Source organism: Heterodontus francisci, chromosome 44, assembly GCF_036365525.1.
Source record: "Heterodontus francisci isolate sHetFra1 chromosome 44, sHetFra1.hap1, whole genome shotgun sequence".
In the NCBI taxonomy this organism is placed as follows: Eukaryota; Metazoa; Chordata; class Chondrichthyes; order Heterodontiformes; family Heterodontidae; genus Heterodontus; species Heterodontus francisci.
Genome location: NC_090414.1, coordinates 8,262,313 through 8,288,486, shown reverse-complemented (window position 1 = coordinate 8,288,486; position 26,174 = coordinate 8,262,313). Strand labels below are relative to the sequence as shown.

Below are 26,174 nucleotides of genomic sequence, written 5' to 3'. Positions count from 1 at the left end.
CAAATCACACTGGCATCTTCCTTGTGGTCACAGTCAGATTGAGCAGGCGATGAGGAAGGACAGTCAGACAGGGAAGACTCGCTTCCAGTACACTTCACCTTATCCAGCCAGATAACACCGTCACCCTGGGAAAAGGTAGCCCCTCCTGGGGCCAATAAAGCGGGGCCACAACCCAGCTGTCTGCAGACAACATTGGCATCGATTAAATCCCAGGAGTCATCACACACCGTGCCCCATATGTTATTGCACAATATCTCCACTCTCCCGGAGCAGTTGTTGTTACCTCCAAACAGTCGCAACCATTGTGCCGGATCTGTCAAAGAGAATCAATGACTATTATTGATGTAGTGTAAGACAAGTTAGATAGTTTGCATAATGAAGAGGAGCACACACCTGATTCTCGCATGCAGTCCTTTGATCTTTGGGGCTGCTCCTTAGTTATTTTTGCTTCTGTTGAGAAAAGAAACATGCTGACTGTATAATATATCAATGTTTGAAATGACACTCTCACATTGAGAGGTTTGTTGTGTTACCTGTACAAACAACACCAGCATCATCCCTGTGTTCACATTTGTTTTCACCCCACGGGTCTGATTGGCACTGCCAAAGGGTCGACTCGTGTGAAATACACTAAATTTCATTGAGCCAAATGGGTCCGGATCCTTCTCCGAATGACTTTGTCTCATAATCGATAGATTTTAAGAGACCACACTGCAACTGTTGACAGATCACTTCAGCATCAAGTGGATCAAGTTTATCCAAGCACACTGTTCCCCAGGTGCTATTGTAGAACACTTCCACTCTCCCCTCACATCGATGCTTCCCATTCACCAGCCGCAGCTCTTTGTGCTCTGTCAATGACACAAGAAATATCCAGATGGTTAGACTGATAATTCGTTGTATCTTCATACTGCACAGCTCAGCACATGCTGCACCAGTTGTCTTTACTGATTGCCAGTAATTGTTACAGAAAGCTAATAGAAAACATCTGCAATTCAAATTTGTAATAAAGAATATTCGACATGAATTACAAAAGGAAAGGTCACGCTTGATCAACCGTATTGAATTCTTTGAAGAAGTTACGGAAAGAATAGACAGGAATAATGCAATTTTTTTAAAGTGCGTGGATTTTCAAAAGGCCTTCGAAAAGGTACTACAGAGTGGAATCATGACGGAGGTCACAGGATCAGTAGAAGAATGGATTGAAAACAGGCTACAAAACATATCGTCAGGGTTAAAGTCAGTTATCCAGAATGGCAAAGGTGGAAAGTGCTGTTCCACAGGGATTGGTTCTGGTGTCACTGCTGATCAACATTTGCATCAATGATTTGGATTTCGGAATTGAAAGTGCGATTTCAAAATGTACAGTGATGCGGAGCATAGTTAATACTAATGAAGAGTGTGGCAGAATACAAGAAAACAGAATGGGCGTGCAATTGGAAACTTAACTTTAATACAGAGAAGTTGAAGGTAGTGGAGGTTGCAAGGAAGAATAAAAAGGCAATTAAGAGCGCAAATGATGTATCGGAGCAAAGAGATTATTGGCTATAGAGACACTAATCACATATAAAGTGTCAGAGACCAAAGCTAAGGAACATAAATGGAAGATAGTCATTCATAAATCCAATAGGAAATTCAGAAAAATCTTCTGTTTTTACCTAGGCAGTGGTTAGATCAGAATCAATAGTTGAGACGAATATCACAGTTGCCTTTAAGGTGAAGCTCGATCAGTACATGAGGGAGGAAGAAATAGGAGCATGCGCAGATCGTGGTAGATGCAGTAATGTGGGGTGATACTCGTGTGCATCATAAACCCCACATAGACCTTTGAGCCGAATGGCCAAATTATTGCTGTAAATTGTAAGCAATTCTATGTAATATCTTCCGTGTGAAGTCAGATGTACAACACTGCAGAAAATCAGAAAATGAGTACATTGTGAGTATCCTTACCTGAACACATGATCCTCACATCCTCTTTATGAGAACAGTCCTGATTACCCCACGATGCTGAGTGACATTCCCAGAGAAATGATTCGCTACCGGAACAATTCAGCTCATCCAACCAAACTGGCCCTGAGCCTGGTCCACAAGAAGCAGGAAGTGCCAGGTCCACTGCATTCCCACAACCCAGCTGCTTACAAACTACGTCAGCGTCCGCCAGATCCCAGGAATCATCACAAACAGAGCCCCATGTCCCATTGTAATAAATTTCCACTCGGCCAGCACACGGGCTTCCACCGTCAGACAACCTTAACTGTATGTGGGCTGATGGACGACAATACAGGAGGATTATACTTTCAATACACATTCATCTCATCACTCAATCCAACGCATTGTTTATTCTCCAACTAAATTAAAATCTGACTTTCTAATGTGCTAGGTAAAAGAAAGTATCCAATCTGTTCTACACGTACCTATTACAAAGAATGTACAACTTAGAAATGTTTCAGATATTTCTGTCTCCGACGAACTATGTCATCCGCACCCACCATTTTGTGCTGAATGCTGTGCACGTTGTTATACCGCCTAATGAATTAGTTCTCATTAAACGTTCCACTCACGCTATACGGAAATTTTATCGTCATTTCGATAAGGGGATTTGTTCCCTGTCGTTTGACTTACCCATATTCTTTACTTTTGTTTGATATTTACTTTCACCTCCCATTTCATTTATCTTCAGGCTTGCGTTAATTTCACCAGATCCCTCCACATTTTATAATTCACAAGCATACTTATCACTTCCTGCTCAGACTGCACAATGCAAAGTACACACTTACAAACCCAGAACATCTGTCTTCCAGTATGCAGCATGCAGGTGCTGACAGACTTTTGGCTGTTGTGCTGATGTAAGTTCCAATGTGCAGTGTATTAGCGTACTTACATCATTATATCACAGAATCAAATAATAGTTACAGCACGGCCATTTGACCGATCGTGTCTGCACTAGCTCTTCAAGAGAGCAATTTCCTTCGGGACATCATACTCTCTCTCCCGTTCCTTCTCCCTGAAGTTGCAATGCCATATGGCATCCGTCAGAAAGACTTCCACCTCCGTATCATTGTTCAATTTCGCCATTATTTCAACCCATTTAATTTTGAGAGGCTCATCTGTGCCATTGTTCCCTCCAGAATGGATTGTTCCAATGCTCTGCTGGCTGGCCTCACATCCTACACCCTCCATAAACTTCAATTCACCTAAATCTCTTTACCAGAACAGCAGAAGGTCCCACTCACCAGCAACTCGGTGGTCGTTGTTTAAGAAAGGAGAGAGAAAACGGGGAACTACAGACCTGTTAGCCTGATGTAGGCCGTAGGGAAAATACTAGAATCTATTATAAAGGATGTGATTACTGGGCACTTCGAAAATAATGTTCTGATTGGGCAGAGTCAACAAGGATTTGTGACGGGGAAATCATGTTTGACAAACTTGTTGGAGTGTTTTGATGATGCTACTGGCAGAGTGGATGAGGGAGAACAAATGAATTTGGACTGTCAGAAGGCTTTTGGTAAAGTCCCGCATAGGACGTTACCAAGCAAAAGAAAATCACGTGGGATTGGGTATAATGTACGAGCATGGATTGAGAATTGAGTAACAGGCAGTAAACATAGAGCACGAATAAATGGGTCATGGTCAGATCGGCAGTCGGTAACCAGTGGGTTACCACAAGGATCAGTGCTTGAGCCCCAGCTTCTCACAGTCTATATCAATGATTTGGGGACCAATTGTAATATTTCGAAGTTTGCAGATGACACAAAACTTGGTGTGAATGTGAGTCTTGAGGAGGATGCAAAGAATCTTCAAGGGGATTTGGACAGTCTTCGTCAATGGGCAAGGACATGGCAGATGGAATACAATGTGGATAAGTGTGAGGTTATCCACTTTGAAAGGAGGAACGGAGGGGCAGAGTATTTCTTAAATGGTAAGAGATTGGAAAGTGTTGATGCACAAAGGAACCTGGGTGTCATTGTTCATAAGTCACTGAGAGCTAACATGCAGGTACAAAAAGCATTCAGCAAGGCAAACAGACTGTTCGACTTTATCGCAAGAGAATTTGAATACAGGAGCAAAGAAGTCTTACTTCAATTATGTAGAGCATTAGTGGGGCACCACCAAGGATATTGTGTGCAGTTCTGGTCCCCCTGTCTGAGGAAGGATATACTTGCCATAGAGGGAGTGTTACGAAGGCTCACCATACTGATTCCTGGGATGGTGGGACTGTCCAATGAGGAATAATTGAGGAGACTGGGCCTTTACTCGCTGGAGTTTAGAAGAATGAGAGGCGATCTCACAGAAACTTACAAAATTCTTAAAGGGATAGACACGGTTGTTGCAGAAAGGATGCGGTGTCTAGAACCAGGGGACACAATCTCAGAATAAAGAGCAGCTCATTTCGTACTGAGATGAGGAGGAACTTCTTCACTCAGACGGTATTGAATCTTTGGAATTCTCTGCCTCAGAGGGAGTTGGAAGCTCAGTCACTGAATAAGCTCAAGACAGAAATCGATAGATTTCTAGTTGTTAATGACATCAAGAGATATGGGGATAGTGTGGGAATATGGCTTTGAGGTAGACGATCAGCCATTATCTAGAAGGGCGGAGGAGGCTCAAAGGGCTGAATAGCATATTCCTGATCCTATGTTCCTGATCTACTTGGTTTCCCCTCCACAATATCATCATCATGTTTAAATACCTCTAGGATCTCTCACCCCTCATCCTATCACCATAACCGCCTCCCACTCTAAACATTCCATGGCCTCTACTTTACTCCATTCTGGCTGTTTGTCCATCATCCACTATCCCCACCCACAATTGGCATCCTTTCCTTTAGTTGTTTTGGACATAAGATCGGAAATCCATCCCTAAACATCTCTGCTTTTCCACTTAGAAGTCGCCCTCCTGAAATCTACGCCTGTGACCCAGTTTCAGTCACTCGTTTTACTGTCTTCTTGTTTGGTTCTATGTAAATTTTCCATCTGTTGCATTCCTGTAAAGTGCCTTTACATATTGATGTTTGTTATAGGCGCAATAAAAATGAAAATCCTCATTGTTGTTCAGTTCTGGCTGTGTCATTTTTCTCTGCACTCATCCTCTCAGTATAATGATTGGTTTAAGAGACGCCTTGGAGAGTGACCTATATTAGCACTTTGTCAGTAGAATAGAAATTCCATTTTATTGGCTCTGTAAAAGTAGTGAGCTATTAGTTCACCTGAGCACAGGACCCCTACATCCATACTATCAGTCAGAGACGAATTCAATGTGAATAAGCTGCAGTTCTGGAGCTGCGATTCATTTCCTTCACATCCGACATCATTCACCCAGACGGGCCCTTCACTCTTTCCGTACTTTGAATAATTATAAACAGCTGTCGCTTCACCACAGCCCAGCTGTGTACAGACCACGTTAGCACCATTCAGGTTCCAGAGTCTGTCCTGCAATCTCCCCCAGCTGCCCTTGTAGTAAATCTCCACTCGCCCATCACAGCGGCTTCCCCCGTTAGTCAGTCTTAGTGACCAATGTTCATCTGCAACATGAAATACATTGAGGACGGGTTAAACTGAAGCCAAACTATCCCATCATATACTGCCTCACACTCGGTTAGTTATTAGCAATTTTAATAATTAAAGTTTCTGTTATGTAGACAGTTGCTCTTCACCATTACCTTTTCTAAGTGAATCGATTTTAGAGAGATACTGAGCAACTTCCGCAGGCTATTCTGGGGAAAGAACTTAAAGTGAACTGCGGGCGAATGGCCCAGACTGCTCTGAATGTGCCGTGATGGAAGACAGGAGCAGGGCTTTCAAATGGATTCTCATTGTTCACAGATCATCTTATCCAATCCGGGGAGAAACAGACAGGTTTGAATTGACAGAACATTTCCCATGACGTCCCAGTGCATTTCACAGTAATGAAGTACTTTTGATTTGTCGACACTGCTATATGCCAAGCAGTTGATGGGCATCTTTTTGAATGACAGAACAGGTTCAAGCGGCCGAATGGCCTACTGCTGCTGCTATTTCCTATGTTCACATGTTCATTGTGGCAGGGTGAAAGTACCAGAACTCCCTTCTGTGCAGCCCTGGAGGAGCACTATACAGACAGCAGCCGTTCAAGAAGACAGCTGACCTGCACCTTTTCAAGGGTAATTATGGGTAGGGAATATAATTAGTCCTACCAACATCACCCATATCCCGTGAATGAACACATAAAAAACGAAATAGAGGTGCAGCATTCCCATTGTATATCATGGTCCCCGTTTTACTGTTTGAGCGTTTCTGCCAACTGCTCGGATAGCGAACTCTGAATAAGGCTCTGAATTCAGAGAATAGAGATACAAGAGACATTCATTTGTTAAACATGTCGTGCATTGATACCTCTTAGTTTAGTGCTAACTAACTTGAAAATAAATCGGCTGACAAAAACAACTCAGTTCAGTTTCGTTTCAGTTCAATAGTCTGAGATGACTCACCTGAACAGATAACACTGGCGTCATTTTCATGTGAGCAGCTTAACTGATTCCAGGATGAAACAGGACAATCCCAGAAGTGGGTCTCATTCCCCCGGCACCTGTAGTTCTCCTTCCACACTGGACCGGCTCCTTTCCCAAAGTGAGCTCTTCCGGGGGTTGCGGTTGCTGTGCCGCACTGAAGGTGCTGACAGACCACGTTGGCGTCTTCTAAACCAAAATAATCATCACACAGCGTCCCCCAGTGCTCTCTGTATAGCACTTCCACCCGGCCGGAGCATCGGTTACCTTCAGATACCAGTCTGAGTGCTTTGTGATCTAATTAATAATAATTATAATAATAATAACAATAATTATATTAACAAATACCAATAATGCCGCAATTAGCCTAGTTACACTGAAAATAATTTTAGGCGGATTCACATTTTATCTGGTTACAGCTGAATTGGAGCAATAGCTATTAATACCAGTACTGTGATTATTACTACTTCTGCAGCTACTACTAGCCTGTCACTCCAGAATTGGCCTTTCTAGCCACTCCAGGCGCTGCTTCACAAACCACTGACCACTTCCAGGCGCTTATCCATTGTCTCTCGAGATAAGGAGGCCTAAAGAAGACAGCTACTACTAGCAAAATCACAACTTCTACTATTACCTGTATCGCTGCTAATATGTTTTATTATTTTACTACTGCTACTATTGCACGCCTTCTATTACTGCTGTTAATACTATTGCTGCTTCTACTCCTGTTAGCTCCAGAATTGCTGGTACTGCTATTACTGCAACTGTTGCTGTTACTATTACTGTTACTATTACAGTTACCATTACTCCTATTACTAATACCTGGAACAAAGTTACAGAAATCAACAATTTGCCTTGAAGCTGTCCCTCCACTCAATTAGGTCATGACTGAACGGTCCTCAGCTCCATTTTCCTGCCTTTACTCTATATCTGTTGATACCTTTTCCTAATAAGAACCAAACGATCTCAGCCTCAAAATTTACAGCTGCCTTTTGGGGAAGGAAATGCATGACTTCCGCAATTTCTTTTTTTAATGTAAATGTGCTTCCTAATTTCACCTCTGAATGGCCTCGCTCCGATTGAAGATTGTTCTCCATGTTCTGGATTCCGAAACCACAGGAAATAGTTTCTTGGTCTCTACTCATCGAATTCTGTTATCGCTTTATCTTTCCAATTGCATAACCGTCAACTTTCGAAACTCAGGGGTAAACAATCTAAATGTTTCAAACTTGCCCTCACAATTCAACCCTTTTATCCCTGAACACCCAAACTCATTTGCTCCTCTATAGTTACTCGAATCACAGCATTAGGAAAATATTTCAGTTATTTTTTTCTGATCCATCATGTATGCCTTCATACTTCCCGCATTGACCTCCGCCTACCGCAGACCCGACCACTCATTTGATCTGTCTGTGCCCCATTGTAACTTTATAATTGCATCTACACAACATATTGTGCTTCCTAACTTATTTATATGGGTGAACCTGGTCGTATGACTCTGTATCCCTTCAATCATCAGTTAATATGATGAAAAGCTAAGACCGCATACAGATCTCTGAAGAACATTACTTGTCTCACCCTTCCAATCAGTTATTCACTTTATCCGCAATCCCTGTGTCTTACCTTTTAACAAATTACCAACCCACGTTACAAGGTTACCTTTAATCCCGTGCACTATATATAATTCTGCCAATGATCCTTTAGGTGGAACCTTATCAATTGCCTCTTGGAAGTCCATATGTATAGCATCAGAAGACACTGACTTATCCTCCTTGTTAGGAACTTCCTCAAAAATTCAACGGCACATTTTAAACTTTAATAGAATCAGAGAATGATACAGCACAGAAGGAGGCCATTCGGCCTATTATGTCTGTGTTGGCTCTTTGAAAGAGCAATGCAAATAGTCCCACTCCTTTTCTCTTCACAGCGTTGAAATGATTCCACTTCAACTATTTATTCAATTTCCTTTTGAATGTGATAGCTATTTTTAAATTTGTTTCCATAACCATTTCCAGCAGTGTAATCCAGATCAGAAGATCTCGCTGCAGATTTTATTCCCTGATGTCACTTCAGGATCTGTAGTGAATCACCTCAAATCTATTTCTGCTCATTACTGATCCTTTGTTCACTGGAACAATACAATGTTTGTTACTCTAACAAACTCTTTATGATGCTGAACAACGATACCAAATCTTCCCTTAACATTTTCTGCTCTAAGGGGAAGAGGTCCAGATTCTCTTGTCTCCCCACAGAACTGCAATCCCCGCCTAAACATAATACTCTGGAAAATCGCCTCTGCACGCTCCTCGGACTTGATGTAGTTCCTAAAATGTTCTCTCTAAAATTTGAGACGATGCTCCTGCCTTATCATTCTTTTATAAGTGTTCACCATAGCATCCCTTTTTTAACTCTATTAATAATGTCCATGAACTCCTATGCCTTTTAACAACATTCCTGTTTTTTTCCACAGTCAAAGAGAAATGCACGTACACCCTCTGCTCTCGATGTTTCTGCAATACCTGTAAATTTTTATCATTTCATTTACATTAACTCTCCTCATTCTGCCCACGAAAATCAAGTTAATTAAAAGCAATTTACCTTTAACTGATCAATACAGACTTTAATTTAATAACACATATTCTTCCAAATGACAATGATTTTTCAGCCGGATTGGTCTCCACAATTTTCTCCTTCAGTGTCGTTAGACTCAGTGATCTGTAGTTGCAGGGTGCACCCCTCATCTCTTACTTCTGTTGGCTATCTTTTCTACTGTTTACATGTTTATAAATTTACATGTGGGTTCATTTTTATGTTGTACACTAATCTATTCTTCCAAACTCTGTATGACCCTTTTACTTCCCTATTCAGTTCTCCCTGTAGTTTTTGTATTCAGATTGAATTGCCACTGAACTCCGAACGTGACCTTTATGATACGCTCCTGTTTCTGCTTCATTTTAAACTCCATCTCTTTAGTCATCCGGGAATCTCTGGTTTCGGACTGCCTTCCTTTGCCCCGAGTGGGAATGTGTCAAGTCTGTATCTAAACTACTTCCTATTTGAATTCACATTTACTGTCTTACCTGCCAATTACTGATGTAATGTTTGACCTGTCAATTTCCGATTCCAATCTATCTCAGCCTACTCACTGTGCCTCACAGATATCTGGCAATTCCCAGGGGTTTAGTGAACCAAATACATCACAAAGACAGTCAGCAGTCCCAATATCCTCTTTATCACCTCTGAATAAATGCCATCTAGTCCTCGCGCACTTGTTAGTTTTGAGCCGAACATTCAGCACATTCACCACGAAAGTGAAGAAATGTAACATGAAACGCTGTTTTAACAAACTTCCCATTTATCAAGCTGGGAATGTTTGTAACCTGTCACTGTCCATCAGAGGTGGCAGCACAATATTTGTAGGTAACTACTTTGTTTCCATTACTATCAAGTTTGTACCTGAACAGATTACGCCAACGTCACTCTGGTGTCCGCAGCCAGGCGGACCGATAACAGGCCCTGACCCTTCGCCAAAGTGAGCATCAAGCGGCGCTGCTACTCCAGAGCCACAACCGAGCTCCTTACAGACAACTTCCGCATTCGGTAACGACCAGGACCCATGACCACAAACTGTGCCCCAGGTTCCGTTCCAGTAAATCTCCACTCTGCCCGCACAGGGACTGTTTCCATTCATCAGTCTCGGTTTGACATTTCCTGGGAATTATATGTTAGCAGTGAGCATTTTAAGGCGCTTGATATTAAAAGTTGGTTGGAGTTTCTGTCATCTGATCAATTATCCGATTTCTCTGTTTATTTATAGTCAGCTGAAAGAGCCCTAAACATTGTGACCATATTGTATCCACATGTCGCATGTGAGGGAAAGTAATTACGTCATCAATTTCTATCGCGTGGCAATGTAAATTGGAAATTATTTTTAAAGATAATTTCGCCCATTTTCTGGTTTTCATTTGAAAATTGAGTTCAGGTACTACAACATAATCGTCACCTAGAATGTCAAAGATTGATGAATTTAAATCAAAATGACGCAAGCAAGAGGACACGTCTATTTATTGTGGACAGGTTATGTGTTTAACTCACGCGCACAGACCAAACTCCAGCATACCAAATAATGAAAGTCTTAGACTGAATCGTGAGTTACGAAGTAATCAGATTCTGAAAATTCAATGGCGATATGGATAAAAACCTGATGAAATTAGGATGGAGACAATGAGTTATCCAGGAACAGCAGGTCCCCAGATCGTTTCTGGTCCTGTACATCTGGGTACTTACTTGGAAGGAGAATTGTTCTAAAATAGTCACCAGGGATATTAATGTCAATTCACATTACTAAATACGGGCATTTTTCAAGGATAGCCGTTTTGCCTGGGGCAATATCCCACAACCAGCAAACATTTTAAAAAGCAATTAATAGGCATTGATAGTGACTGGGCGAGAACTATGCGTCAGAATTGCGGAAGAATTAATTCTCCGTTCCTTCTCGAGCAGTTCCATAGGATTCTCCTTATTTATTAGAACTATTTGCAGTTCTTCAAGCCTGTGATTCTGTCACTGTTGTTTCAACAGTGATCAGAAGAATGGGACATACAGTAGCGATGGGATTTTGCTGCGCAGTTTCCTCCCGTGATACACAGTACCCGCTGATCCATTACTCCAGCTCCCTGATGCTGAGAAACCTCTGCTGCTCCCCGATGCTGAAAAACCTCCGCTGCTCCACTGTCTCTGCTTCACAACATGTTTACGATATCCAATCTGGAGCCAAGCGAGCAGCGCAGGCGCACAGCCGGGCTGACAGCGCATGCCCCGTAGTGGCTGCTGGGTTGATGAATGGAGAGTTGGATTGAGATTGTGACATTTCCAGCGGTTCCGCTCATTCACTGGGTAAATCTCAATGGAAACTGCTCTGTCTGTATTGTAAATGTGCTAAGTATTTACTGCTCCCGTTGGAGAATTTTGATTAAACATAATACTAATGATATAATTTTAACAAATAGTGATTCCAATATTTTAAATAATATTAATTCTAACCGGAGAATACTGGAATTATTATCATTTGACTTTCCGGGAACGGACCGTCCCGGATTATTTTACTTCTGCTTTGTCCCGGAATCCATCAGCCACGGCGGGAGATGAGAGACTGAGAAAGATTTTTACCTGAGCAGATGACGCTGGCATCATAGGAGTGTGGCGTGGGATAGTGACCCCAGTGAAATGTCTTACAGTCTCGCAGAGCGGGCTCGGTCCCGTGGCACTCTACATCCGTGGTCACAACGGGTCCGGAGCCTTCCCCAAAGTGAGCTCCGCCCAGTGCAGAGACCGCGGTCCCGCAGCCCAGCTCCCGACACACAACAGCGGCGTCCAGCAGGTCCCAGAGACCATGTTCCACAGTTCCCCACTGTCCTCTGTAATGAATCTCCACTCTGCCAGCACACCGACTACCCCCATTCACCAGTCTGAGCTTCACTGTCTCTGTAAAATATTAGAAATTTCATCAAGCGGTTACAGTCTATTAAACCCACAGGTTCCCAGCACATGGACCCTTTCGATTCAACAGGCCAGTGGGGAATCAGTGTCAGACTGTGTCCAGAATCCGAATAAAATACGGAGTGAATATTACACATGGCAAAAAGGAGAGGGAAATTATAATAAACGGTGTAAACGAGCAGGGAACCGGGAGACAGACGCAAATTCCCACCAACACACCGGCTCCAATGGGATCCGGTTGTCGATCGGCTCACAATATATTTAACTTGTGGAAGTGGGCAGATGGGCGTGGCTGTATTGCTCACATGTTTATCGTGCTCTGTACTGATTGGCCGAACACAGTGAGATACCAGCACCAGGAAAGATCAGAAAAATTGCAAACTCACCCACCACAGTCAATAAACAACAGGCTGGATGGTCATGTGACGTCGATGTCAGCGCCGATTAGTGAAGTGGGCCTTTGGGAGCAGCAAGAGCGCGAGTGGAGCTGATCATTCACTCTGCTCTTCAGAGACCCTCAGTTATTATCCCGCCGCATGAAGTCGGCAGCCATTTCTCAGCTAGAATTAAAGATCTTTAGGAACACTGTGAGGGACACACACCCTTTCTGACTAGCAACCGGGCAGCGTGTTAATCCGTGATCAAAAAGACGCTGAGGTTGTCGCCCAAGCTTTATATTTAATGAGATTAATTAGAGCAGAGAAATAGCAGACAGTGTGAAAATAAAGGGCGATTACCTGATGGGTCAGGCTGACTGTCCCCAGGTCTGCCTGAAATGAGAAGTTGACAATTAGAATTAACTGGGGCACGAAATGAATGAAACTGTCAGAAAGAAAAGACACAAATGCAACTAACTGCAGGGTCATTATTCCCATCACGGAAGAAATTATACCGGGATCTGTGATTTCATCTGTTCGTCAATCCTTAAACCAAAAATACAATTTCTGCAGCGAATTAATATTGGTAATGGGCCAACATGTATCCATAACTGTTCCAACACATACAAACACCGACACCCGAAACAGTCTCTCCTTATGGTGACGGTAGTTGGGTCCCATGTATTACCAGTGTGAAAGTACCCTGAGAAGGTGGTGGCGATGGTCCTCCCCCTTATAGAATCTTCCCATGAAGCAGCATAGAAAGACGCCATTCGGCCCATGGGGTCTCTGCTGTCTCTTTGCAAGAGATGTCTAATTAGTCCCACTCCCTTTCTCCATCGCCCTGTAAATTTATGCTGGTGGTGCTCTAACCATTGATGACCCGTGTGTGGGTGCCGTGAGAATAGGGTTGTAAACCCGCTTGTGATGGCACTCTCAGTGAATTCAGCTTTCCGGGCCAAAGTTCGAGAAGGAATCAGAACATCTAATTTAAAGGTTTAACTCAAATCAAATGGTCCCGCTCTATTGCTCTTCATCGTGCTGACATTTTCCACTTCTACTATTTATTCAGTTGGCTTTGGAACGTGATAGTTATTTTTTAATCTGATTCTACGACTATTTCCAGCTGTGTAATCGAGATCAGAACAGCTCACTGCAGATATTTTCCCTGGTGTCCCTTCAGGTTCTTTAGTCAATCACATTAAATATGTTTCTGCTCATTACCGATCCTTTGTTCCCTGGAACAATACAATGTTAGTTACTCTAAAAAACTCTACATGATGCTGAACAACGATATCATTTTCTGCTCTAAGGAGAACAATTCCAGTTTCTCTTGTCTCTCCGTAGAACTGCGATCCCCGCCCAAACATAATATTCTGGAAAATCGCCTCGAACTTAACATATTTCCTAAAATGGTCTGCCGAAAATTTGAGACAATGCTCCAGTTGGACATAAGCACTTTTTTCCAAGTGCTCAACATAACTTGCCCTTTTTAAACTTTATTCCTCTATTTATTAAGTTGAGGAACTCCTATGCCTTTTAACAACATTCTCGTTTTTCCACAGTCAAAAAAAAAGTGCACGTACACCCTCTGATCTCGATGTTCCTGCAACACCTGTACATTTATATCATTTCATTTACATTGACTCTCCTCATTCTGCCCACTAAAATGAATCACTTCACTCTATTCTGCGGAAACTTTGATCTGTGAGGTACCTGCCAATATTAATTTAGAGCGGAGGGGATGGCAGCTAGGGCAGTTGCATGCTCCTCTTGCAGGATGTGGGAGGTAAGGGTCACCACTTGTGTCCCTGCTGACTTCACCTGTGAGCAGTGCACCCAACTCCAGTTCCTCACAGACCGCTTGAGGGAACTGGAGCTGGAGCTGGATGAACTTAGGATCATACAAGAGGCTGAGGGGGTGATAGAGAGCAGTTATAGGGTAGTAGTGACACCTAAGTTACAGGATAAACGTCGCTGGGTGACCGTCAGGGGAGGGAAAGGGAATAGGCGCACATTACAGGATCCCCTGTGGCCGTTACCCACAATAATAAGTATACCGTTTTGGATAGAATTGGGGGGGACGACCTACCAGGGGAATGACACAACGGCCAGGTCTCTGGCACTGAGCCTGGCTCTGTGGCTCAGAAGGGAAGGGGGGAGAATAGGAGAGTGATAGCGATAGGAGATTCAATGGTTAGAGGAACAGACAGGAGATTCTGTGGTCGCGAATGAGACACCCAGATGGTATGTTGCCTCCCGGGTGCCAGGGTCAGGGATGTCTCAGGTCCAGTCTACGGGATTCTTAAGGGGGAGGTGGAGCAGCCAGACGTCTTGGTACACATTGGTACCAATGACATAGCTCGGAAAAGGGATGAGGACCTGAAAAGTGAATATAGAGAGTTAGGTTAGAAGCTAAAAGGCAGGACGAGCAGAGTAGTAATCTCAGGTTTGATACCGGTGCCACGTGCGAGTGAGGCTAGAAACAGGGAGTGAGTGCTGCTGGTGTAGGAGGGAGGGCTTCAGATATGTGGATCATTGGGATACATTCTGGGGAAGGTGGGACCTGAACAAGAAGGACGGGTTGAACCTGAACTGGAGGGGCACCAATAACCTGGCCGGGAGGTTTGCCAGAGCTCTTCGGGAGGGTTTAAACAGGTTTGGCAGGGGGGAGGGAACCAGAGTGTCGGATCAGTGGATGGGGTAGCTGTTGAACAGGCAGATACAGAGTGCAGAGAGTCTGTGAGGAAGGTTAGACAGTTGACAGGGCAAAGTTGCAGCCAGTATGATGGGTTGAAGTGTGTCTATTTTAACGCAAGAAGTTTTAGGAATAAGGGTGATGAACTTAGAGCATGGATCAGTACTTGGAGCTATGATGTTGTGGCCATTACGGAGACTTGGATATCACAGGGGCAGGAATGGATGTTGGATGTTCCGGGGTTTAGATGTTTCAAAAGGAATAGCGAGGGAGGTAAAAGAGGTGGGTGAGTGGTATTGCTAATCAGGGATAGTATCACAGCTGCAGAAAGGGAGGTCGTCGAGGAGTGTTTGTCTACTGAGTCAATATGGGTGGAAGTCAGAAACAGGAAAGGAGCAGTCACTTTATTGGGAGTTTTCTATAGACCCCCCAATAGCAACAGAGACATGGAGGAACAGATTGGGAGGCAGATTTTGGAAAGGTGCAGAAGTAACAGGGTTGTTGTCATGGGTGACTTCAAGTTCCCTAATATTGATTGGAACCTCCTTAGTGCAAATAGTTTGGATGGAACAGATTTTGTCAGGTGTGTCCAGGAAGGTTTCCTGACTCAATATGTAGATAGGCCGGCTAGAGGGGAGGCTATGTTGGATTTGGTGCTTGGCAACGAACCAGGCCAGGTGGCAGATCACTCGGTGGGAGAGCATTTCGGTGATAGTGACCACAACTCCCTGACCTTCACAACTGTCATGGAGAGGGATAGGAGCAGACGGGATGGGAAAATATTTCATTGGGCGAGGGGGAATTACAATGCTATTAGGCAGGAACTGGGGAGCCTAAGTTGGGAACAGATGTTCTCAGGGAAATGCACGACAGAAATGTGGAGGTTGTTTAGGGAGCACTTGCTGCGACTGCTGGATAGGTTTGTCCCGATGTGGAAGGAAAGGGATGGTAGGGTGAAGGAACCTTGGATGACAAGAGATGTGCAACAGCTAGTCAAGAGGAAGACGGAAGCTTACTTAAGGTGGAGAAAGCAAGGATCAGAAAGGGCTCTAGAGGGTTACAAGGTAGCCAGGAAGGAACTGAAGAATGGACTTAGGAGAGCTAGAAGGGGACATGAAAAAGTCTTGGCGGGTAGGATTAAGGAAAATCCCAAGGCGTTCTACACTTATGTGAGGAACAAGAGGATGGCCAGAGTGAGGGTAGGGCCGATCAGGGATAGTGGAGGGAACTTGTGCCTGGAGTCGGAGGAGGTAGGGGAGGTCCTTAATGAATACTTTGCTTCAGTATTCACTAATGAGAGGTACCTTGTCGTTTGAGAGGACAGCGTGTGACAGGCTGATATGCTCGAACAAGTTGATGTTAAGAAGGAGGAAGTCCACGGGGCCAGACAGGATATACCCAAGGATATTCCGGGAAGCAAGGGAGGAGATTGCCGCGCCTTTGGCGATGATCTTTGCGACCTCACTGTCCACTGCAGTAGTACCAGATGATTGGAGGTTGGCAAATGTTATTCCTTTGTTCAAGAAAGGGTATACGGATAATCCTGGGAATTATAGACCACTCAGTCTTACCTCAGTGGTGGGCAAATTATTGGTGAGGATTCTGAGAGACAGGATTTATGATTATTGAGAAAAGCATTGTTTGAGTCGAGATCGTCAGCATGGCTTTGTGAGGGGCAGGTCATGCCTCACAAGCCTTATTGAATTCTTTGACGATGTGACAAAACACATTGATGAAGGAAGAGCAGTGGATGTGGTGTATATGGATTTTAGCAAGGCGTTTGATAAGGTTCCCCATGGTAGGCTCATTCAGAAAGTAAAGAGGCATGGGATACAGGGAGATTTGGCTGTCTGGATACAATATTGGCTGGCCCATAGAAGACAGAGGGTGGTAGTAGATGGAAAGTATTCAGCCTGGAGCTCGGTGACCAGTGGTGTTCCGCAGGGATCTGTTCTGGGACCTCTGCTCTTTGTGATTTTTATAAATGACTTGGATGAGGAAGTGGAAGGCTAAGTTAGTAAGTTTGCCGATATCACAAATGTTGCTGGAGTGGTGGATAGTGTGGAGGACTGTTGTATGTTTATACGGGATATTGACAGGATGCAGAGCTGGGCTGAGAAGTGACAGATGGAGTTCAACCTGGAAAGGTGTTAAGTGATTCATTTCAGAAGGTCGAATTTGAATGCAGAATACAGGCTTAAAGACAGGATTCTTGGCAGTGTGGAGGAACAGAGGGATCTTGGTGTCCACGTCCATAGATCCCTCAAAGTTGATAGGGTTGTTAAGAAGGCTTATGGGGTGTTGGCTTTCATTAATAGAGGGATTGAGTTTAAGAGCCACGAGGTTATGCTGCAGCTCTATAAAGCCCTGGTTCGACCACACTTGGAATATTGTGTTCAGTTCTGGTCGCCTCATTATAGGAAGGATGTGGAAGCTTTAGATAGGGTGCAGAGGAGATTTACCAGGATGCTGCCTGGATTGGAGGCCATGTCTTATGAAGAAAGGTTGAGGGAGCTAGGGCTTTTCTCATTGGAGTGAAGAAGCATGAGAGGTGCCAGAGACTTTTTCCCAGGGCGAAAAGGGCTATCACCGGGGGGCATAATTTTACGGTGATTGGAGGAAGGTTTAGGGGAGATATCAGAGGTAGGTTCTTTACACAGAGAGTGGTGTGTGCGTGGAATGCACTGCCATCGGTGGTAGTAGACGCAAATACAGGAGGGACATTTAAGCGACTCTTGGATAGGTACATGGATGATAGTAGAATGAAGGGTATGTCGGCAGTTTGATCTTAGAGTAGGTTAAAGTGTCGGCACAACATCTTGGGCAGAAGGGCCTGTACTGTGCTGTACTGTTCTATGTTCTATGTTCCCTGTCTGTCCATGTTTTGAAATGTATTCCTATTCTCGTCACTATTTACTGCATTTTCCACTTCCATGTCATCTTCAGACGTTGAAATGAAGCATTGTATAACAGTATCAGGTTATTAATATATATTAAAAGGAGCAGTCGTCCCAATTTCGACCCAATGTGACACCGCGACACACTTCCCTCCAGTTTCCAAAAACGTCGTTCACAACTAAATGATCTTTTCATTCCCTTGGACAATTTCGCACCACACAACCACTCAACTTTCAATCCTAATGTTTTCAATATTACTAATAAGTCTACTCATTGCCTGATATTTTATCCAACGCCTTTTGAAAGCCCGTGTACATAATAGCAACTGCAAAACTCTCAGCAGAGCTCTTCGGTACTTCAAAGAACTCAATAAGCTTATTAAGTCAATTTACCTTTAACTGATCAATGCAGACTTTAATTTAATAACACATCGTCTTCCAAAGGACAATTAGTTTTCAGCCAGTTTATTCTGTCTAAACTGTTCTCCATCAGTGTCGTTAGACTCACTGCCCTGTAATTACAGGGTGTCCCCCTCATCGCTTACTTCTTTTGACTACCTTTTCTCCTTTTTACATGCTTATAAAAAGACCATTGGGTTCTCTGTTATGCGAAACACTAATCTATTCTTCCAAACTCTGTAGGACTCTTTTACGTCCCAATTCATTTCTCCCCGTAGTTTTTGTATCCAAATTGAATTTCCACTGAATTCCGAACGTGACCTTTATGATAAGCTTTATTTTAAACCCTATTTCTTTAGTAATCTGGGAATATCTGGCTTTGGATCGCCTTCCTTTTCCCCCGAGTGGGAATGTGTCTAGTCTGTATCCAAATTATTTCCCATTTGAAATCGCATTTATTGTCTTACCTGCCAATTGTAATAATACCTGTAATACAATACCTGTCATGTTTGACCTGTCAATTTCCGATTCCAATCTATCTGAGGCAGGTCACTTTGCCTCAGAGATTTCTGGCAATTCCCAGGGGGTTAGTGAACCAAATACAAGACAAAGACAGTCAGCAGTCCCAATATCCTCTTTATCACCTTTGAATAAATACCACCTAGTACTCGCGCACTTGTTAGTTTTGTGCCGAACATTCAGCCTGGTCACTGCAAAAGTGAAGAAATGTAACATGAAACGCTGTTTAAAAGCCTCCCCTTTCTGAAGATGGGAATGTTTCTAACATGTCACTGTCTATCAGAGTAGGCAGCACAATATTTGTAGCTAACCACTTTGTTTCCATTACTATCGGAGTTTGTACCTGAACATATTACTCCAACGTCACTCTGCAGTCCGCAGCCAGCCGGACTGATAACAGGCCCTGACCCTTCGCCAAAGTGAGCATAAAGCGGCGCTGCTATTCCAGAGCCACAACCGAGCTCTTTACAGACAACTTCCGCATTCGGTAACGACCAGGTCAAGCTAACTGTGCCCCAGGTTCCGTTCCAGTAAGTCTCCAGTCTGCCTGCACAGGACTGGAGGACACCGAATAAGGTACCATTATTCAAGAAGGTTAGCAGGGATGGACCAGGCCAGTGAGTCTAACATCAGTGGTTGGAAAACTATTGGAATAAATTCTGAGGGACAAGATTAATCTCTACTTGAAGAGGCAGGGTATAATCAGCGGTAATCAGCACGGTTTTGTCAGGGGAGATACTGTCTAACCAACTTGATTGAATTTTTCGAGGAGGTGACGAGATGTATAGATGACGGTAAATCAGTTGATGAAGTCTGCATGGACTTCAGTCAGGCTTTTGATAAGGTCCGGATTGGGAGATTGGTTCCGAAGGTAAGAGCCCATGGGATCAAGGACAATTTCGCAAATTGGATCCACAATTGGCTCAGTGGTAGGAGGCAGAGGGTGGTCGTTAAATGTTGTTTTTGCGAGTGGAAGCCTGTGACCAGTGGTGTACCGCAGGGATCGGTGCTGGGACCCTTTCTGTTTGTAGTGTATATTAATGATTTAGAAATGATTATATAAGGTAAGTTCGCAGATGACATGAATATTGGTGTTGTCGTAAATAGTGAGGAGGAAAGCCTTAGATTGCAGGAAGATACAGATGGGCTGATGAGATGCATAGTTGTGGCAAATGGAATTTAATCCTGAGAAGTGTGAGGTGATGCATTTTAGGAGGACTAACAAGGCAAGGGTATATACAATGGATGGTAGGACGCTCGGAAGTACAGAAGGTCAGAGGGACCTTGGTGTACCTTTCCATAGATCATGGAAGGCAGCACCAGGGACATTACGATGGAGCTGTATAAAACGATAGTTGGGCCACAGATGGAGCACTGTGTACAGTTCTGGGCACCACACTATAGGAAGGATGCGATTGCACTGGAGAGGGTGCAGAGGATATTCACCAGGATGTTGCCTGGGCTGGAGCATTTCAGCTATGAACAGAGACTGAGAAGGCTAGGCTTGTTTACATTAGAACAGAGAAGACAGAGGGAGGATATGATTGAGGTATACAAAATTATGAGGGGCATTGATAGGTTAGATAGGAAGAGACTTTTTCCCTTAGTGGAGGGGTCAATAACCAGGGGGCATAAATTTAAGGTAAAAAGCAGGAGGTTTAGAGGGAATTTGAGGAAAATAATTTTCACCCAGAGGATGGTTGGAATCTGGAATACACTGCCTGAAGTGGTGGTAGAGGCAGGAACCCACACAACATTTAAGAAGTATTTAAATGAGCACTTGAAACGCCAAAGCATACAAGGCCAAGTGCTGGAAAATGAGGCTAGAATTGTAGGTGCTGGATGGCCGGCACAGATACGATGGGCCGAAGGGCCTGTTTCTGTGCTATATGAATCGATGACTCTATGAGGGGCTGCGTCAATCACCAGTCTGATCATGGCATTTCCTGGGAACTATATGTCAGCAGTGAGCATTTTAAGGTGCTTGATATTAAAAGTTGGTTGGAGTTTCCGCAATCTGATCAATAATCCGATTTCTCTGTTTATTTGTAGTCAGCTGATAGAGCCCTAAACATTGTGATCATATTGTACCCACATGTCACATCTGAGGTAAAGTACTTATGTTATCAATTTCTATCGCGTGGCAATGTAAATTGTCAATTATTTTCAAAGATAATCTCTCACATTTTCTGGTTTTCATTTGAAAACTGAGTTCAGGTACTACAACACAATCAGCAAGCAGAATGTCAAATGTTGATGAATTTAAATCGAAATGACACAAGCGAGGGAACACGTCTATTTATTGTGTGCAGGTTAGGTGTTTAGCTCAGGCACACAGACTAATCTCCAGCATATCAAACAATGATAAGACTTAAACTGAATCATGAGTTACGAAGTAATCAGATTCTGAAAATTCAATGGCAATATGGATAAAGACCTGAAGAAATTGGGATAGAGACAATCAGTGATCCCCAGCAGGTCCCCAGATTTTTGCCGGTCCTGGACATCCGGGTACTTACTTGGAAGGAGAATTGTTCTAAAATAGTCACCAGGGATATTAATGTCAATTTACATTACCAAATACGGGCATTTTTCACGGATAGCCATTTTGCCTGGAACAATTTCACACAACAAGCAAATTGTGTAAAAGCCAATTAATGTGCTTTGATAGTGACCAAGCGAGAACTATGGGTCAGATTTGTTCCTTCTCGACCAGTTCCAAAGGATTTTCTTAACTGATTAGAACTATTTCCAGTTCTTGTAGCCTGAGATTCTGTCAGAGTTGTTTCCATATTGACATTCCGTAGCAGTGGGATTTTACTGTGCAAGTTTCTCCCTTGCTACACAGTAACCGCTGACACATAACTCCAGCTCCCCCCATGCTGAGAACCCTCCCTACCCTGCTCCCCAGTCTCAGCTTCACAACATGTTTAAGATATGAGAATATGAGATCTGAGGCCAAGCGAGCAGTGCAGGCAAACAGTCGAGCTGACAGCGCACGCTTGGTAGCGGCTGCTGGGTTGATGAATGGAGAGTTGAATTGAGATTGTGACATTTCCAGCAGTTCCACTCATTCAGTGCGGCTTTAGGGAAAATCTCAATGGCAACTTCTCTGTCTGTATTGTAAATATGCTGAGTATCAGGTATATTCTGCTCTTGGTGGAGAATGTGTATTAAATATAATACCAAAGATATATTTTTAACAAACAGTGATCCTAATATTTTAAATAACATAATTTTTAACCGGAGATTACTGGAATTATCATCTGATTTTCCGGGTACTGACAGTCCCAGATTAATTTACTTCTGCTTTTTCATGGATTCTATCAGCTGCGGCAGGAGTTGAGAGACTGAGAAAGATTTTTACCTGAGCAGATGACGCCGGAATCATTGGAGTGTGATTCAGAATAGTGATCCCATTGATATGACTTGCAATCTCGCAGAGCGGCCTCGGTCCCGCCGCACTCTACATCACTCGTCACAACGGGACCGGAGCCTTCCCCAAAGAGAGCCCAGCCCAGTGCAGCGACCGCGGTCCCGCAGCCCAGCTCCCGACACACCACAGCGGCGTCCAGCCGGTCCCACAGATCATGATACACGGTCCCCCACTGTCCCCTGTAGTGAATCTCCACTCTCCCAGCGCACCGATTGCCCCCATTCACCAGTCTCAGCTTCACCGTCTCTGTAAAACATCAGAAATATCATCATGCGGTTACAGTCTATTAAACCCACCGGTTCCTAGCACATCGACCCTCTGCATTCACCAGGCCAGAGGGGAATCAGTGTCAGACTGTGTCCAGAACCCGAATAAAACAGGGAGCAACTATTAAAAATTGCAAAAAGAAGAGGGAAATTCTAAGAAACGGTGTAAACGAGCAGGGAAGCGGGAGACAGCCAGAAATTCCCACCAACACAACGGCTCCAATGCGATCTGGTTGGCAATCGGTTCAGAATATATTTAACCTGTAGAAGCGGGCATATAGGCGGGCCTGTAATGGCCATATGTTTACCGTGCTCTTCACTGATTGGCCGAACACTGTGAGATCCCAGCACCAGGAGAGATAAGAAGAAATTGCAAACTCACCCACCACAGCCAATAAAACCCGGCTGGATGGTCATGTGTTGTCGATGTCACCGCTGATTGGTGAGCTGGGCCTTTGGGAGCATCAAGTGTGCCAGTGGAGCTGATCATTCACACTGTGCTCTTCAGAGACCCTCTGTTATAGTCCCTCCGCATGAAGGCAGCACCCGTCTCTCAGCTAGGTAACAGTGTGAGTGGAGCTGATCATTCACACTCTGCTCTTCACAGACCCTCTGTTATTGTCCCTCATCATGAAGGCAGCAGCCGGCTCTCAGCTAGGTAACAGTGTGAGTGGAGCTGATCATTCACACTCTGCTCTTCACAGACCCTCTGTTATTGTACCTCCACATGAAGGCAGCAGCCGGCTCTCAGCTAGGTAACAGCGTGAGTGGAGCTGATCATTCACACTCTGCTCTTCACAGACCCTCAGTTATTGTCCCTCCTCATGAAGGCAGCACCCGGCTCTCAACTAAGTAACAATGTGAGTGGAGCTGATCATTCACACTCTGCTCTTCAGAGACCATCTTTTATTGTACCTCCACATGAAGGCAGCAGCTGGCTCTCAGCTAGGTAACAGTGTGAGTGGAGCTGATCATTCACACTCTGCTCTTCACAGATCCTCTGTTATTGTACCTCCACATGAAGGCAGCACCTGGCTCTCAGCTAGGTAACAGTGTGAGTGGAGCTAATCATTCACACTCTGCTCTTCAGAGACCCTCTGTTATTGTCGCTCTGCATGAATGCAGCAGCAATATATCAGCTGGAATGAAAGGTCTTTATTAACACTGGCAACCGGGCAGCGGGTAAATCCGTGATCAAAAAGACGCTGAGATTATCACCCAGGCTAAATATTTAATGGTTTTTATTGAAGCAGAGGGATAGCAGAGAGTGTGAAAATAAAGACCGATTACCTGACGGGTCAGGCTGACTGCTCCCAGGTCTGCCTGAAATGAGAAGTTGAGAATTAATGTTCACTGGGGCACAAAATGAATGAAACTGTCAGAAAAAAACACTCAAATGCAACTAATGACAGGGTCACTTTACGGAAGAAGTTATACCGGGATCTGTTTTCATTCCTGAAAACCGAAAATACAATTTCTGCAACCAATTAATATTGGTAATGGGCCAAATAAATCGAGATTTGTTTTCACATAAACACACACTGACACCCTCTCTCACTCCTTGTCTGACGGTGGGTGGGCCCCATGTATTACCAGCGTGAAAGTATTACTAGTCTGAGAAGGCAGTGGTGATGGTCCTCTCCTTTATAGAATCTTCCAATGAAGCAGCATAGAAAGACGCCATTCGGCCCATGTTGTCTCTGCTGTCTCTTTGTAAGACCTGTCTAATTAGTCCCACTCCCTTTCCCCATCGCCCTATAAATTAGTGCTGATGATGCTCTGACCATTGATGACCCGTGTGTAGGTGCCATGAGAAGAGGCTGGCGATGGATCCGCTTTTAAACCCGCTTGTGCTGGCAGTCTCAGTGAATTCAGCTTTCTGGTCCAAAGTTCGTACCGGGATGGGAACATAAATTAAATTAAATCGATCTCGATGCCTTTTAGTCAACTGAAAATTCTTCCCGGTGGAACTTTCAAATTTCTGTAAAGGTGTATTTTGGTTTTTCCACCATTTACTTAATTTATAACTTCAGCAAACAAAACAAGATGAACGGTCTGTCAGCGTCCTAACTCCGTGCTGACTGAGTATGACTAAGTTCCTGCTGTTGTCATTATCTGGTAACCTATACTCGCCGACGTGCCCTATTCTTTTACACACTAATGATGTTCGAACAATTGTTCTCCGGTTTACTGGTTAAGCGTTTCTACATTTGTAAGAATGCAGTCAGTATGTTGACCTGTTCCCAATCCCCCTGGTGTTAATATGTGTCCCATGCATCATTGTCTCTTTGTATACTCCGCTGATATACTATATACAAAGTGGAATCGGTTCCTGTCCTCAGCTGTGCTTACCGAGTAAACTTAAATGCGTTACAGTTTCCCAACTATAATCTCACTGGTCTCTTTATGCAGATAGTTCCGCAATGTAAATAGTGTGTGACTTCTGCCCAGTCCTGGAGCCTCGGCATTCCTACCAACATCCCTGGATAATAGTCAACTCCCGCAAATTCCCCTTTTCCAGTGACCAAATGACAGACGAGTTGGAATAATCTTTCTGTATTTACTGAAAAACGGTTCCAACCTCAGCGCTTCAGTAGAGTCCGTGAATCTTCATCAATCCACTCAGTCATTTCCCGTATTCTTCATACATTTATCATTTTAGCCTGTAACCACCCAGGTCACGCCTTTTTCCTTCCCGCCCCTCCACCCATCCCCCCGCTCCCATATAATCCAATGGTTCAAGGAGAAAGCCCACCAATACCTTCTTAGGAAAACTAGGGATGGACAATAAATGGGTGCAGAACAATATAGCCAAATGACGATAGTGGTTCAAGAAAACACCCCGCCATTCTCTCTGGCTAAGTAGGGTTGTTCAGTAAATTCTGCCTGGCCAGTGAGCTCATATCCCGCAAATGAATCTAAACAATCTGTAACCGAGACTCCAATACTTGCCTGTTCATCGAATTTATCTCTTACTGTCTCAGATAATTCTTCAGTCGTTCCCTTTTCTCAAGCATTCCTATTTTTCCATTTATCTACCCTACTCCTCATATCTGCTGATTCCTCGATTTTCCCTCGTATCCTTCCTTACAGTTTCTAACTGCTCTCATTGTTGTTCACGAAACATTTTGAATGCATTTCTTGGTGTACCATCACAAAGTTACTTTCAAAATCGGAACTCTGTGATGCCATTGATTCTATAGGCAGTGGTAAAGCCCCCGAAAGGACGGAATTGACCCTGAAATAAATCAAAAGTGCCAAGCCTGCTATACACTCAGCACTCCATGAACTGCTTTGCCTGTGCTGGGATGAGGGAGCAGTATCACAGGACATGCACGATGCCATTATCATTACCCTCTATAAGAACAAGGACGATAGCGGTGACTGCAACAACTACCATGGAATCTCCCTGCTCAGTATAGTGGGGAAAGCCTTCGCTCGAGTCGTTTTAAACAGACTCCAGAAGCTGGCGGAGCATGTGGACCCTGAGGTACAGTGCCGCTTTCGAGTAGAGAGATCCACCATTCGCCAGCTACAGGAGAAATGCCGTGAACAACAGATGCCCCTCGACGTTGCTTTCATTGATCTCACCAAAACCT

General features: G+C 44.0%; 1 protein-coding gene across 1 annotated transcript; it reads right to left on the bottom strand.

Annotated features, from left to right (window-relative positions):
- On the bottom strand, nucleotides 1-25,592 carry LOC137355896 (deleted in malignant brain tumors 1 protein-like). The gene is made up of 14 exons (XM_068021511.1): nucleotides 25,552-25,592; nucleotides 24,473-24,602; nucleotides 23,866-23,898; nucleotides 22,782-22,836; nucleotides 22,241-22,555; nucleotides 12,721-12,753; nucleotides 11,654-11,968; nucleotides 9,941-10,195; nucleotides 6,467-6,781; nucleotides 5,207-5,521; nucleotides 1,951-2,265; nucleotides 534-851; nucleotides 394-450; nucleotides 1-313 (listed from the first exon to the last, which is right to left on the bottom strand). The coding sequence occupies exons 1-12, from the start codon at nucleotides 25,590-25,592 to the stop codon at nucleotides 631-633; spliced, it is 2,343 nt and encodes a 780-aa protein (XP_067877612.1). The 3' UTR covers nucleotides 1-313; nucleotides 394-450; nucleotides 534-630.
- Between the last annotated feature and the right edge of the window lie 582 nt (nucleotides 25,593-26,174).

Bases quoted from the DNA above. Each gene is read 5' to 3' on its own strand.
- LOC137355896 (XM_068021511.1), bottom strand. From the start codon at position 25,592: ATGCTTGAGAAAAGGGAACGACTGAAGAATTATCTGAGACA. The intron at 23,899-24,472 runs GTACGAACTTTG...TTCTCATTTCAG, and splicing joins TAATTTATGTTCCCATCCCG to GCAGACCTGGGAGCAGTCAG. The intron at 2,266-5,206 runs GTGAACTAATAG...GTCGTCCATCAG, and splicing joins TGTAGGGGTCCTGTGCTCAG to CCCACATACAGTTAAGGTTG.